Source organism: Solenopsis invicta, chromosome 7, assembly GCF_016802725.1.
Source record: "Solenopsis invicta isolate M01_SB chromosome 7, UNIL_Sinv_3.0, whole genome shotgun sequence".
Classification (NCBI taxonomy): domain Eukaryota; kingdom Metazoa; phylum Arthropoda; class Insecta; order Hymenoptera; family Formicidae; genus Solenopsis; species Solenopsis invicta.
The window spans coordinates 3,533,199-3,545,330 of NC_052670.1; the positions used below are offsets into that span (position 1 = coordinate 3,533,199).

Genomic DNA, 12,132 nt, shown 5'->3' on the forward strand with positions numbered 1-12,132 from the left:
TGTTCGATTCGTGGCTCTCCGAGATCGTTTTCTCCTTACGTAATAAAATTTGTCGTCATCCGCGGTTGATGGCCATTATCTGTCGATAGTCTTATCCGATAGCGACTAATTGATAGTGACTTTTTGCAGGTTTTGACAGGAATAACAATTTTCACCAATCGGCGATTTAAATCGCCCTTTTCTGAAGAATAATTTTAAATAAAAGCGAAGATAGGGAAGAGGACAAAGGGAAAACAAGAATCTCACTCGCGCGAGATCGTATCCTGATAAAACGGGGGAAGGGAAGAGTTAAAATTGGATTGTGTGTCGGAGTCTTTGTTACATCAGATAGATCTTGCGTCGTGTGCGAGCCGAAGTAATTGGAATTGTATCGTGGCGTGAATGTCTAGGCAAACCGTGAATTTTTATTAAAAAAGAATAATAAATTGTAACAACACTGGCGCCAACCTGTATTACTGTCAGGTCAACATAGATAATACGGATATTATTACCTTTTAAAGATTTGTAATTCATGTATACGATGATGAACGAAACTGTGAGAAACAACGCTATCTAACAGGTGATCTTCGAAGTATTCATCGTGGCAACTTGCCTCGAGCATTGAACATTGAGCATTGAGTCAGTGAAGTAACTTTTCCACGTAACTCGTGTTGATAATGAAGTTCTTTTAGAAATGAAATAGAATACACGCAGTAATCGACAGCTCGAGTTTAAAGAAGTATCTGTCGAAACATTATTTTATTCTTTTTTTTCCTTATTCTCTCCCTACTACGTTTTTGCTTATATTTAAAATTATTCTTGGAAAAAGTATGATTTAAATCACTCATTGGCGAAATTGAACTCATAATTCAATCTTATGTGAATTTTAAATCTTTAGAAATAACATTGTCAACGTTATGTTTCAAAAATACAAAATTTCAAATTAAAGAATTCGAAATTTTTCTTAACATCAATTTACTTATTAATAGCATTTCAATTAAAAAAAATTAATATTATGCAACATTCCATTTGGAAAAATACTTAAAAGCGACGGAAACAAGTAATTAAAGGTCGCGTTATCAGCGATTATTATGCTGGAACAATACCTTTTTATCAATTCGACGAAATATCTCCTTAAAAAATATAACAAAATTAAACAGTGTCTTTGTTATATCGATTCGATTTTGCGTCGCGTGCGAGCCGAAGGAATCGAAATTGTATTGCGTCGAGAATGTCTAGGCAATAATTTAATTTGAAACCGTTGATTTTTATTTGCTGTTCACAATAAAAAAATGTACAATTCCAAATTTTCAAACAAAATTGTTTATAGAAAGTCTCCTAAAATTTTATTCATCTCTAACCACACGTTCTTATCACGGCAACCACATCGTAGTGTCTTTATTTGAAAAATAAAACACCATACTCTCTCGGTGTGGAGAATAGACGCGAGAACGGTCCATGAGCGTTTCGTGCAAAAAAAGAGAAGCGTTCACATCAGCCTCCGAACGAAAGGTGATAATGCGTGCCGAATATTTCGCGATTGGCAAGCTCTCAACACGTGAATAGAGTGATTACCTTCGAATACGTCGAAGCTCCATCCAATCGGGAGTCGATATAAATAATCGAAATATTCGACGAAGAATGTGGAGAATTTAGACAACAGGCAAAGCTAGAGCCTTACAATAAACGAAACGCTCGTCTCGCAGAACGCCCGAAATTTAGAAATCATTTCCGTGAGAAATATAAGTATATTAATAATTTCTCGGACACAACAAATGCTCGATTCGCAATCGTTGTTTGTTCGTTGCAGTAAAATTAAATCACGAGAAAATAATCTGATCCGATATTTATTATATATATATATAATGTGTTATTCCTTTTTTTCATCTTGATGCTTTCTGTTTTATCGCATTGACGTGCAAATTATCCAGCTAATCTTCAATTAATTTCTTTGATTCGAGAATTGTGAAATTATTGCAGAGCTATCGCATAATTACTTTTTTCTCGTGCGATAGTAAGTGATATTACCACGCCGTTGCAATCTTATCTATTTCGCACCAATCGTTTGTTAGTCATAAATAGCGAGAAAAGAGATACGTAGTTTGTCCATTGCACACGTCGTTCGTGCATGCTAAATGCAATCAAATGCAAGTCGATAATTAGATGTAGACTCGCTGGCAGATCACCAATTCACGTCAACGGATGTCGTGAACGAATAAAACACGCATCCGGTGTAATGTTTACCGGCTTTCACAGTCGCTTAAAAAACACTGACAGTTTACGTAACAACTTATTGTCTAAGCGTGTGACGTTATTAAACTTCCTTTATATAATATTTTATAGCGAGGAGACGACGTGAAATATCAAGCGCGCTGGTGCGATCAATAATTCAACATATAAATGAATAGATACCAGATATATAAAAAATGTATTTAATAATTAATATGAAAATATTATTAAGCAAGACGATCCGAACAATTTTATACATAATTTCTATGTATTTCAATTCAGATCTTGAAGCTTTTCGAGGACACATTCCTTAATCTGTTTCTTTCCTGTTTTCATACGTTTCGTACGAGGAATATACGATTATATTTCGTGGAATTTATTTCTCCGATTATAATCAACACAATATACAAAGGTTCGAAAATTCCTATTGTAGTGTACGAGGTCAGATAATCGTATACAAAAAAATATTTATGATAGAAATTTGTATTTATGAGCCAATACATATTTGTATGTATTGGCTTAGTAAGTGTCTTGTAAGGCAAAATATCAATTTTTTCCACTTGTTGACTATTAAACTAAGGAAGCACTATAGATTTTTAGTTCACTGTTTTCTATATGATTAAATATTTCATTATGAGCAAGACACTATGTATAGAATATATAGATGCAATAATTATATTTTTGGTATTGAATTTCAGATTTTTCCTTACAGAAATTTAATATTGATAGAATTAAATTGGCCAGCTATTAACTATTGTAGATGCAAGAAATATATTTTAACTATTGTAGATGTAGAAAATATATTTGTGAAATCGATCAATATGAATTCTTCCAGAGAGAGAGAAAGAGAGAGAGAGAGAGGAATGATAAAAGCACGATCCATATTTGTATCTTTAGAGCTATTTGTATAGACGTTCAGCTTTTGTATATTGTTATTCCTGAGAGCATAGAACTTGATAGGCTTTGTAAAGGTTGCCCGTATCGAAAGCACGCCGAATTTGATTTATACGCGCATCAATTTATTATCATACGTATATTTGTAACTAGAATGAGTTCTATTCTATTCTATTTTTAAAGAATATTTTTCTCTTCTATAAAAGCGTATCGTAATAAAAAATACTTTTGAAGGTGATTTTTCTGTGTAACAAACTTTCCACATATTCCATTCTATCATTCAGTTTTATATTTTTAAGATAAAGATTTTTAATAAGAAATTTGTCTGTCAATTGCTATAAAATAATCAATTGTCAAATTTCCATTTTATTTGGGATAGAACGGCGAGAGTTTGAGAGCCTTCATAAACCAAAGGATTCAATCTGAAGATAATATTATCCCCTTGATCATTTTGGTAGCACATGGTTCCCTAACAATCAAAGTTCTCAATGGTGCATTAATAATTCAGACATGGCGAAGGGTGTGAAAGCCATCTCTGATTCGCTGTCAGTTCGAGACATTTATACAAAAATTACATATCTTGATCGTTATTCTTACGTTGTTTACTATATTACACGCGACCTTAATTAATCAAGTTAGCGGCAGGGTGCCAAGGGTTTCCGCTTGGATTTCGGTCAACGGGGAATTCGTTGATGCCGAATACTTGACCTTCGTACGATTCCCACGAGGGAGGAACGCGTTCATTCAAAGAATTCTTCGAAACTTACGCAAATTAATCACGAGACATGTAATTTTTCCATGAGAATAATTTTTTAAAGTGTCGATTTCCAAAATGGACAGAAAATGTTGTAAAAGCAAAAATCAAAAATATCGGAGAACTTGCGTGAATATATACAATCTCAAAAAACAGCGAAAAAATAGAATATGCAATTTTGTCCATAAATTATACACATCGCGTAATTAACTGTATAAAAGGAGAGAAAAAAATAACACGTTTCCTTTATCTCATAGAAAATAACAATGTACATTATGAATCATAACGTTATGAGTCACACAGTTTTACTTGGCAGCTTATGCTCTACAAGAGGGAAGGCATTTACATATTTAACAGTTGCATTAAATATTTAAATACTACGTACGTTTATCAGACATTTCATTATCTGCATGATAAATAATCGCGAATAATTTTCTTTCCTTTCCTTGATAATAAATTTGTCTAATTTTTTGTATCATTTTCATTTAAAATCTTCGAAATCTTCTAAAAATTGAAAGAGTATTGCGAATACGTATTTAAAAATACCTCGTAGCATATTGTAATTAAACATACGTGAATCTGGATGTGTGAAAAAGTTCACCAACTTTCTAAAAAAAAAGAAAAAAAAATTATGAACGAATTAAATGTTTCACGCGTACGCGGATGTGAATGGTCTATTGTCTCATTTCCGCAATATAAAAAGCGCGTCTCTTTTTTTCGATTGTACGTAAAAAAAAAAAAAAAATGTACACCGGCCGCCTCTTCTCGCTCGAGTGATTCGCTTGCACGAGGTGCTTGTGCTCGCGGAGCACTCCAGTGGGTCTATTTTGAGAAAGCGGCGGGAAACATGCGATTATTTTAGTTACAATTTTTCTCCCCCGACTCGCAGAACGCAGACGGACGTCTACACGAACATCACGACGAGATGGCCGAGTACGCTACTTTTCATCTATCGCACGACGCCCGTTCTCGACTGATAAAGCTAGATGCACGAAAAAGTCAGAATCGTATGAAAAAAAAGCTCGCGATTATTCTGCCGAATCTACCAAAGCTTCATGGCAACTGTGATACCAATGTCTCTGTGAAAAGGTGACGGATAAGTTACCGCGTCTCGCGAGAGTGGAAAAAAATTATACGAAAATCGAGAACGTGCGTTTTTCTGATCGTAATTTAATTTGTGTAATATAAATAATATTTATGAATTTTTTGCAAAAAGAGAGCCGATTCAGTTTATGGGTCTACATTCCGATCTCTCAAGTGTCGCGGGCAGTTTTGTAATAAGTGTGAAAAGATTGTGATATTGTTTCATCCGTTCTAAATTGATTCCCCCTTTGCATAATTATTAATAAAGCGTCGATGAACTTTTCTTACATGCGTTCGTCATTGCTAATAGGTGGCTTACAAAATAACAGCGTGAAAACTGCTCGTTGCTTATCCGTTTTTCATTCCTTGCGTCTCGCATCTTGGGATTCTATTCTAATCAATTGTCTCGTCTTCATAATCTCGTCATCATGGATATGCGAAGAATGTCGAATTGGAATGTCTTGAGCGTGGAGGCTGCGATGCAACAACTCAACGCCTTCGAGGGAGATGATCCCGAGAAGATAGTAAGACGTCCTAATACGGTAAGCGTAATCTATTTTTGCGGTATCAATAAATCTGTCTCGAGCATTTCATTGGAAAAGACAGAAAAACTTGGGTGAAATGATTACATCTGTAACTTCGTAAAATCCATTCGGACATAAATTATGTTCACCCAAAGAGAAGTTTCTTCAAGTCAAAAAATATTCGTTTGAATCAAAGAAGTTTATGCATTGCTATATGCATTGTTAAAGAAAAGTTTCTTTGATTTGAAGAAACTTTTTGGTCGTTCCTTTTATTAAAATGGAAAAAAAATATCTTGGTTGCGCAACGCAAACTTTTTTTCAACGAAAGATATAGATTTTCAATATCAGAATAGCTAAATTACTTCTTACATTTCTGTCAGTACTTTTCTTTTAAATAAGAAATTATTTGTTTAAATTAAGCAAATGATTTGAACAAATAATTTATTTACTTTAATAATGTTTCTCGAAATCAAATAAATTTTTATTTTCATTTCAATTTAAAAGAACCAAGTTAGAGAAACGATTTCATCAATTTAAACATCACTTTTCTCTTCTGGGTGTTGAAGAACGGTTATGATTTTTTATTCCACGTGTATTTGCGACTGCAGACTGTAAGTACGCGTAATATAAGAGAATCTTATTTTCTATCTCTCGGATCATCCACGAATGTCCAAATTGCTATTCGGCAAAGTGGTTCAGCCGAACAAGAAGCATTTCACATCAATGTCAACGTTTGCTCGCGTTTCTTTTTCACGTTGCGAGTGTCACATCAATGCCGTCGAGGAATGTCAATAGGTCTTCCCATCCTGGCCTGATGCCTACCTGCCTGTCTGCCTTTATTTATAACTAATTAAAGCAGACTCAGTTGCGTCTGCTGACTCCCCTAGGACGGTTAAAAACGTCGAACCGTTCGACGAAGTCGAAGTCGATCTTTGGTTCTTCCACACGGATCATCGGTGCGTCGTCTCATCGGGGAATGCAAACGCGAGCGTTCGCGAATGAAATTTTTTTTGTCTTTACATTCGTACGGTCTCCGCCCCAGTAAAAAGTTATTTGAGCTCTTACAATGACTACTTGGACGCAATTAGCCGTGCATCACGTCAACGCGATATCCAAGGAGGAATTTAGCACGACGCATCGAGGGAAATCGACGGTAATCTTGAGTGTTCGAATTATTCGTGCGATCAGAAAAGCAATACATTAGCTTCATTACATATTTTTTAATACTCTAAGAGATAGATAGATGAACTTTTTCCTTTACAAAAGTGTTGTAATTTTTACACGATAGCTTTTACACAAAAAATACCACATAATAGATTTTGAACGAATAGTCGATGCTTTCAGAAAAATTGAGGATTTTTATCGTACATATTTACATTTTGATAAAAAGAATTCCTACAATTATTTTCCAAAATTTGGAATCGTGAAATGATACTGTTAATGCTTTTTTTTGCATTTTTTACTTTAATAAATTACGACGGTCTCTACGTTATAATTACATAAATACATATAACTTTAACATTTTTTTCTTTTCGTTATTACTTTAGGTGTTCTCTATTTTGCGAACTGCTAAAGTCCCAATACATATTTTATTTCTCGAGGAAATGTCAGCTGTTTTTTATCTCATAAAATAATCGTTCAACTTTTCACGGACTGTGATAATTATGTATACAGTCTCTTGTGAGTGTGCTTGTGCGAATAATAAGATATTTTATACGTTTCAAGACTCTAATCTGTTAAGATAATGCGAAAAGATCCGATTACCAGGTTTTTTCCTCAGTTTTCACTCAGCAGTTTTTTTTTGTTATTTCACAAATTGATAAATAAATACTCAAAGACGATTGTATCTATACGTGGTAAAGTAAAAAGTCTCTCCCTGATAATAAACTTGATCGAGACACTCGTTACAGATTCTATTATTATGGTTCGATGCCCCGATTAGAGATAGTTTAGCTCTCTACGTGTGTAATTAGTTTCTTAAGTCACTAACTCTGACGGTCAACACGAGACTTGTGCACTTTAATTACGCGACAGATGCGTAACCTGTTGCTGCTGGTTCATTAAGTATATCACATTGAAATCGTGCCAATCATTACGCCAGAAGCGCACGGAAGATATTAGATTAGGCTGCTTAGCTTATAATCCACCACTGAATTTACATAATATAAATTATACATTCACGTGAATGTTCATTAAAGTTACAAGAAATCTTTATTTAAAACGGCATAAAATACATACTCGACTCATTTGCAAAAATTAATAGTGACTATTATAAATAAAGCTAATTGGCATTGAATTTTGTAATAATAAATATAATATACACAAATATTATTATAAAATATATATTATTGTAATATATATGTATATATAATGTATAAATGTTAGATGATAATACGGAATCCAGTGCCAATTAGTTTCTTCTTAGAATGCTATTAGTTTCTGCGGGCGAGCCAAGAGTAAAAGATCATATAAATATTGCAAAATTTTCAAAAATAAGACTATGTATATATGCGCATGCATAAAAAAATAATAGAATTTTTTAGAGGGCGACTATGCAAGTTTTAAGTCACTCATTAAACTGAATATCTCAATAAGTTATCAGCGCGTGATGTTACATAATTGTATTGTATAGATACCATGCATAGAAAAATGCGTCGAGAGTGCTGTAAGCACATTTTCCTTTTTCACACTCCTTTGACACAATCGAAATATGTATTTAAAATCTGTAGATCCACACGCGTCGATTTATGGTGATCGCGAATGAAATGATTATTTCAGGTTTAATCTATTATTGGCTCTTTACTAGGAAGTAAATTTCATTAAAAAATTGTACCCTAGCCGTTGATGCGAACACGGTGGGGTTTAAAATAAAGTACGGGCAAGCCTTCCAAGTTGTATATTTAGGGCGACGCGCAAGCGCGATCCGATCAAAACTCCGCTGAAGTCTTACAGTTGCAGCTTCCCCGAATTCTGCCTCGTATATCGCGATTCCGACAGATCGCGTATAATTGCGAACAGTAATACCTCCCGCTCATTAAATTTCCGTTCACGTTTGGAAACACCAAAGTGCACGAATTAAAAGTTCTAACATCCGCTACGCGAGAGCCATGCCGAGATAAACCGCGGGCGTACGGTGACGTTTAAGAGCAAAAATAAAGGTCTCTCGAAATAAAATAGAGAAAAGAAAGTACTTTAAACGTGTAATTTGTCGAAGAGAGAGAAAATAGACCGGTTACGTGGTGAGAGCTACCGAAAGTCGAACGTCTTCATTCTATCCGATCTTACGTCAAAAGAAGCAGCATCATGGATCTCGGTGGTGTAGACGTTTGGGGTCAGATTGCCCTAGAAACCTCTCAAATGTATGTTTCTGAGGGTGGTGCCGCTAAAAGTCGTACTGTAAGTTGATTTATTATTTAACCCCGACGTAATACGATCGTTTGTTCGATCGTCTATTTCTCGCACGATCATCCATTTAAAACGCGTCAAGTTTGATAGAATTCTTATCAGAGAGATGAAATTGGATATTAAATTACTCGATATGCGCGCGGAGTTTCTATGAAAGATAAAGTCAAAATCGATGTCTAAAAATGATAAATATAGCCTGATTTACCGGGAAGGGCAAGCTCGACGAATAGTGTATTTACGTCACAAGTTTAATCCACCTCGAAATCGCGCCAACAAATAAATATCACATATTAATAACTCACGAAGGAAATGTGCATACAAATCGATTTAATTTATAGAGACGTCCAATCACATCCTAATTTATTTTCCAATTTCCTGAATAATTATAAATCAATTATTCAGCTCGATGTATGCACACGAAAATGAACAAAAATATGAATAATTTAATCACAATCACGAAACACTGTTGATTTTTATATAAATAAAAATTTTTTTTTGCCGTAGACAATAGAGAAACTGCCAGACAAAGTTCTTCTGAACGTCTTTTGCTACCTCTCGCACCGCGAGATATGCAGGGTTGCTCGCGTTTGCAAACGCTGGCGACAAATCGCGTATGACACGCGTCTCTGGAAGCACGTGTCCCTAAGACCGGAAGTAAGCGGGCTACACGTGAGCTCTCTGGAAAATCTGTTACATCTAATCAGGTAGGAGGAAACCGTAACACATAAGCGTTTCTCGAATCGTTTCGAAAAGACTCCAACAATAGATGTTTATATGTACATTTGGAGCTTATCACAGAGATTTCATTACTCAAATTGAAACCAAAATCTTGGAAGTATTTGTTCAAGATATTATTGTTCGAAGAGAGACATGAAAAGAACGAAGTTCATTCTTACTTTAGATACGAAATTATGACGAAACAATGAATTAATATTTTTAGCGTACGCTTTGGACCTTCGCTGAGATACATTGAATTACCGATCGAACTGATCACTCATACGGTTCTCCACGAATTAGCCAATAAGTGTCCGAATCTAACGCACATGTTGCTGGACTTTTCGACTGCGATGCAACTGCACGACTTCTCGGAAATGCAAGCGTTTCCTACAAAATTGAAATACATGTGTATTTGTTTGTCGGAAGTAATCTTCATGGAAGGCTTCATGCGTAAGATCTATAACTTTATAAATGGTCTGGAGATACTTCATTTGATCGGTAATTGATTAAATCTGTATTTCTGTATTAACATATATGTGCGATATTATTTATATATCATAAATCTGAATAATGTTAGCCAATCTTTAAAAAAAAATATCATAATATGTTTAATTTTCTAATATTTTTTAACAATTTATTACTTCAACTAGTATTATTCTCTAGGAACGTATGAAAAAGTCGAAGAGGAAGAAGAAGAGATCTACGAGGTGATCAATGTACACAAATTGAAGTCGGCGACGCCGAATTTGAGGGTGATTAATTTGTACGGAATCAATTTCGTGGATGATTCACATATCGACGCTTTTTCTTCAAATTGTATTCAACTGGAATGCTTGGCTGTAAATTATTGTGCCAAAGTGACCGGTTCGACCATGAAGACCCTCTTCCAAAGGAGCAGACGACTAACATGTCTTCTTATGCAAGGAACAAGTGAGATACGACTAAATATCTTATGATTATCTTGATTTCTTATTTTATACGATACTTTCTATGAAAATTTTATTAAAAAATTTTTAAATATCACTTTGCTAATTTTTGTTGAAATTAATTTTATTCTCTAATCTATTTCAGAAACTTAATGCTAAAAATTAGGTGTAATACTTCTTCATCAGATTTTAAAAAGATCACTTTGCATAAAACAATATTTTAGATCTGCAGAGCGAATACGTAATGCAGGTCGAGTGGGAAAAATCCAGCATTCAGGAGCTCGACATCAGCGCTACTGACCTATCGACAGAATGCCTGATCGACATGCTAACCAGAATCCCTGGGCTGCGCTTTCTTAGCGCCGGTCAACTGAACAGCTTCAACGACAACGTGCTGAAGGCCTGGGCAGAGATAGGAATTACACGGAACTTGATAGCGCTGGATCTCGATAGTTCCGATAATCTGACTGATGACGCCCTGCACAAGTTCCTGTCGAGGCATGGCCATCAGCTGTACGGTCTCGCGCTGTCAGGCATGCCGCACATCACCGACCAACTGTGGCAAAGCGTACTGCCAATTCTTACTAATGCAAAGTGAGTATTCACGATTGATCTCGTATAAGCACCGGGCTAATGGAATTATTTAACGTAATTTATGATCGTTACGTGCAAATTATGTACTAAATAAAAATACCGATTATTGTATATTCACTTAACAAAAATCTTGAGCGTTTGTCTTTCTGTACTTAAGGCTGCGTTCAGATTCCCCACTCGGGTGCATCCAGACATCATTCTATCCTTGTTTAACATTCGATAAACAACAAAGATAAAACGACATCTGGGTGCACCCGGGTGGGGAATGTGAACGCAGCCTAAACTGCGTTCATTATTACGACAATTTTAGAAAAGTTTCTACTCCCTTTTTCTATAATTACAATTTAAATTTTAATAATTAATGTTTCTTCTTTAATAAAAAAAATTCCAATGTTTCAGAATACTTGTGATGGGCACTCAAGAGAGATTAGGTGTTAATATTCACGTGGACCAATTGATGGATGGAATCGCCAATAACTGTCCCAATTTGGAGCGTCTTGAGTTGCGATGGGACCCGGAAAACTTGCGATTTTCGGACAAAAGTCAGAAAGCCATCGATATACTCCGTGTAAAGTGTATCAAGATGAAATGTTTGAGCCTAAGGTAGAAAAATAAACACAGCGATGACACATAAAGCAATATTTATAAAATATTATTTTTGTTTCAGCGACGGAAGATACTACGAAATCGTCAAAGCGAACTTCGAGCGGGCCGATAGGCTGACAGTTGTGAGGACGATAACTTGTTGCAGAGTGTCAAATTATTATCTATTGCAAAATTATAAGGATCTAATTTTCAATTGAGGCACGGAGATGATAGGTTTTCAGATTGCTTGAAGTGTGATGAGTGTTACCACGATTCTTGACACGAAAAAGTGCCTAAAAATAAAACTACGAGATAATATATTTATATACAATCTTTACGACAGTATTAAAACATAGATTAGCGCGCGACGAAGAAATGAAAATTCATAGAAAACATATTCATTGTATTATAAAATAAATTGTAATTTAATATCGCAGACATT

General features: G+C 35.0%; 1 protein-coding gene across 6 annotated transcripts; it reads left to right on the top strand.

Annotated features, from left to right (window-relative positions):
• The first annotated feature begins 4,732 nt into the window (after positions 1 to 4,732).
• On the top strand, positions 4,733 to 12,128 carry LOC105199926 (F-box/LRR-repeat protein fbxl-1). 6 transcript variants are annotated; one of them, XM_011167252.3, is made up of 8 exons: positions 4,733 to 4,789; positions 5,250 to 5,481; positions 9,373 to 9,572; positions 9,809 to 10,083; positions 10,249 to 10,515; positions 10,736 to 11,105; positions 11,505 to 11,708; positions 11,773 to 12,128. In XM_011167252.3, the coding sequence occupies exons 2-8, from the start codon at positions 5,368 to 5,370 to the stop codon at positions 11,906 to 11,908; spliced, it is 1,566 nt and encodes a 521-aa protein (XP_011165554.1). In that variant the 5' UTR covers positions 4,733 to 4,789; positions 5,250 to 5,367; the 3' UTR covers positions 11,909 to 12,128. The 6 variants fall into 6 exon arrangements, with proteins under 6 accessions (XP_011165554.1, XP_011165555.1, XP_039308062.1 ...); XM_011167253.3 differs by having other exon boundaries at positions 4,745 to 4,789; positions 5,382 to 5,481; XM_039452128.1 differs by having other exon boundaries at positions 4,752 to 4,945.
• Positions 12,129 to 12,132: the final 4 nt, after the last annotated feature.

What these genes read in the sequence shown, in the direction of transcription:
- LOC105199926 (XM_011167252.3), top strand. Translation starts at nt 5,368, where the DNA reads ATGGATATGCGAAGAATGTCGAATTGGAATGTCTTGAGCGTGGAGGCT. An exon ending in GGAGATACTTCATTTGATCG is followed by an intron (nt 10,084 to 10,248) that starts GTAATTGATTAA and finishes ATTATTCTCTAG; the next exon opens with GAACGTATGAAAAAGTCGAA. An exon ending in CCAATTCTTACTAATGCAAA is followed by an intron (nt 11,106 to 11,504) that starts GTGAGTATTCAC and finishes CCAATGTTTCAG; the next exon opens with AATACTTGTGATGGGCACTC.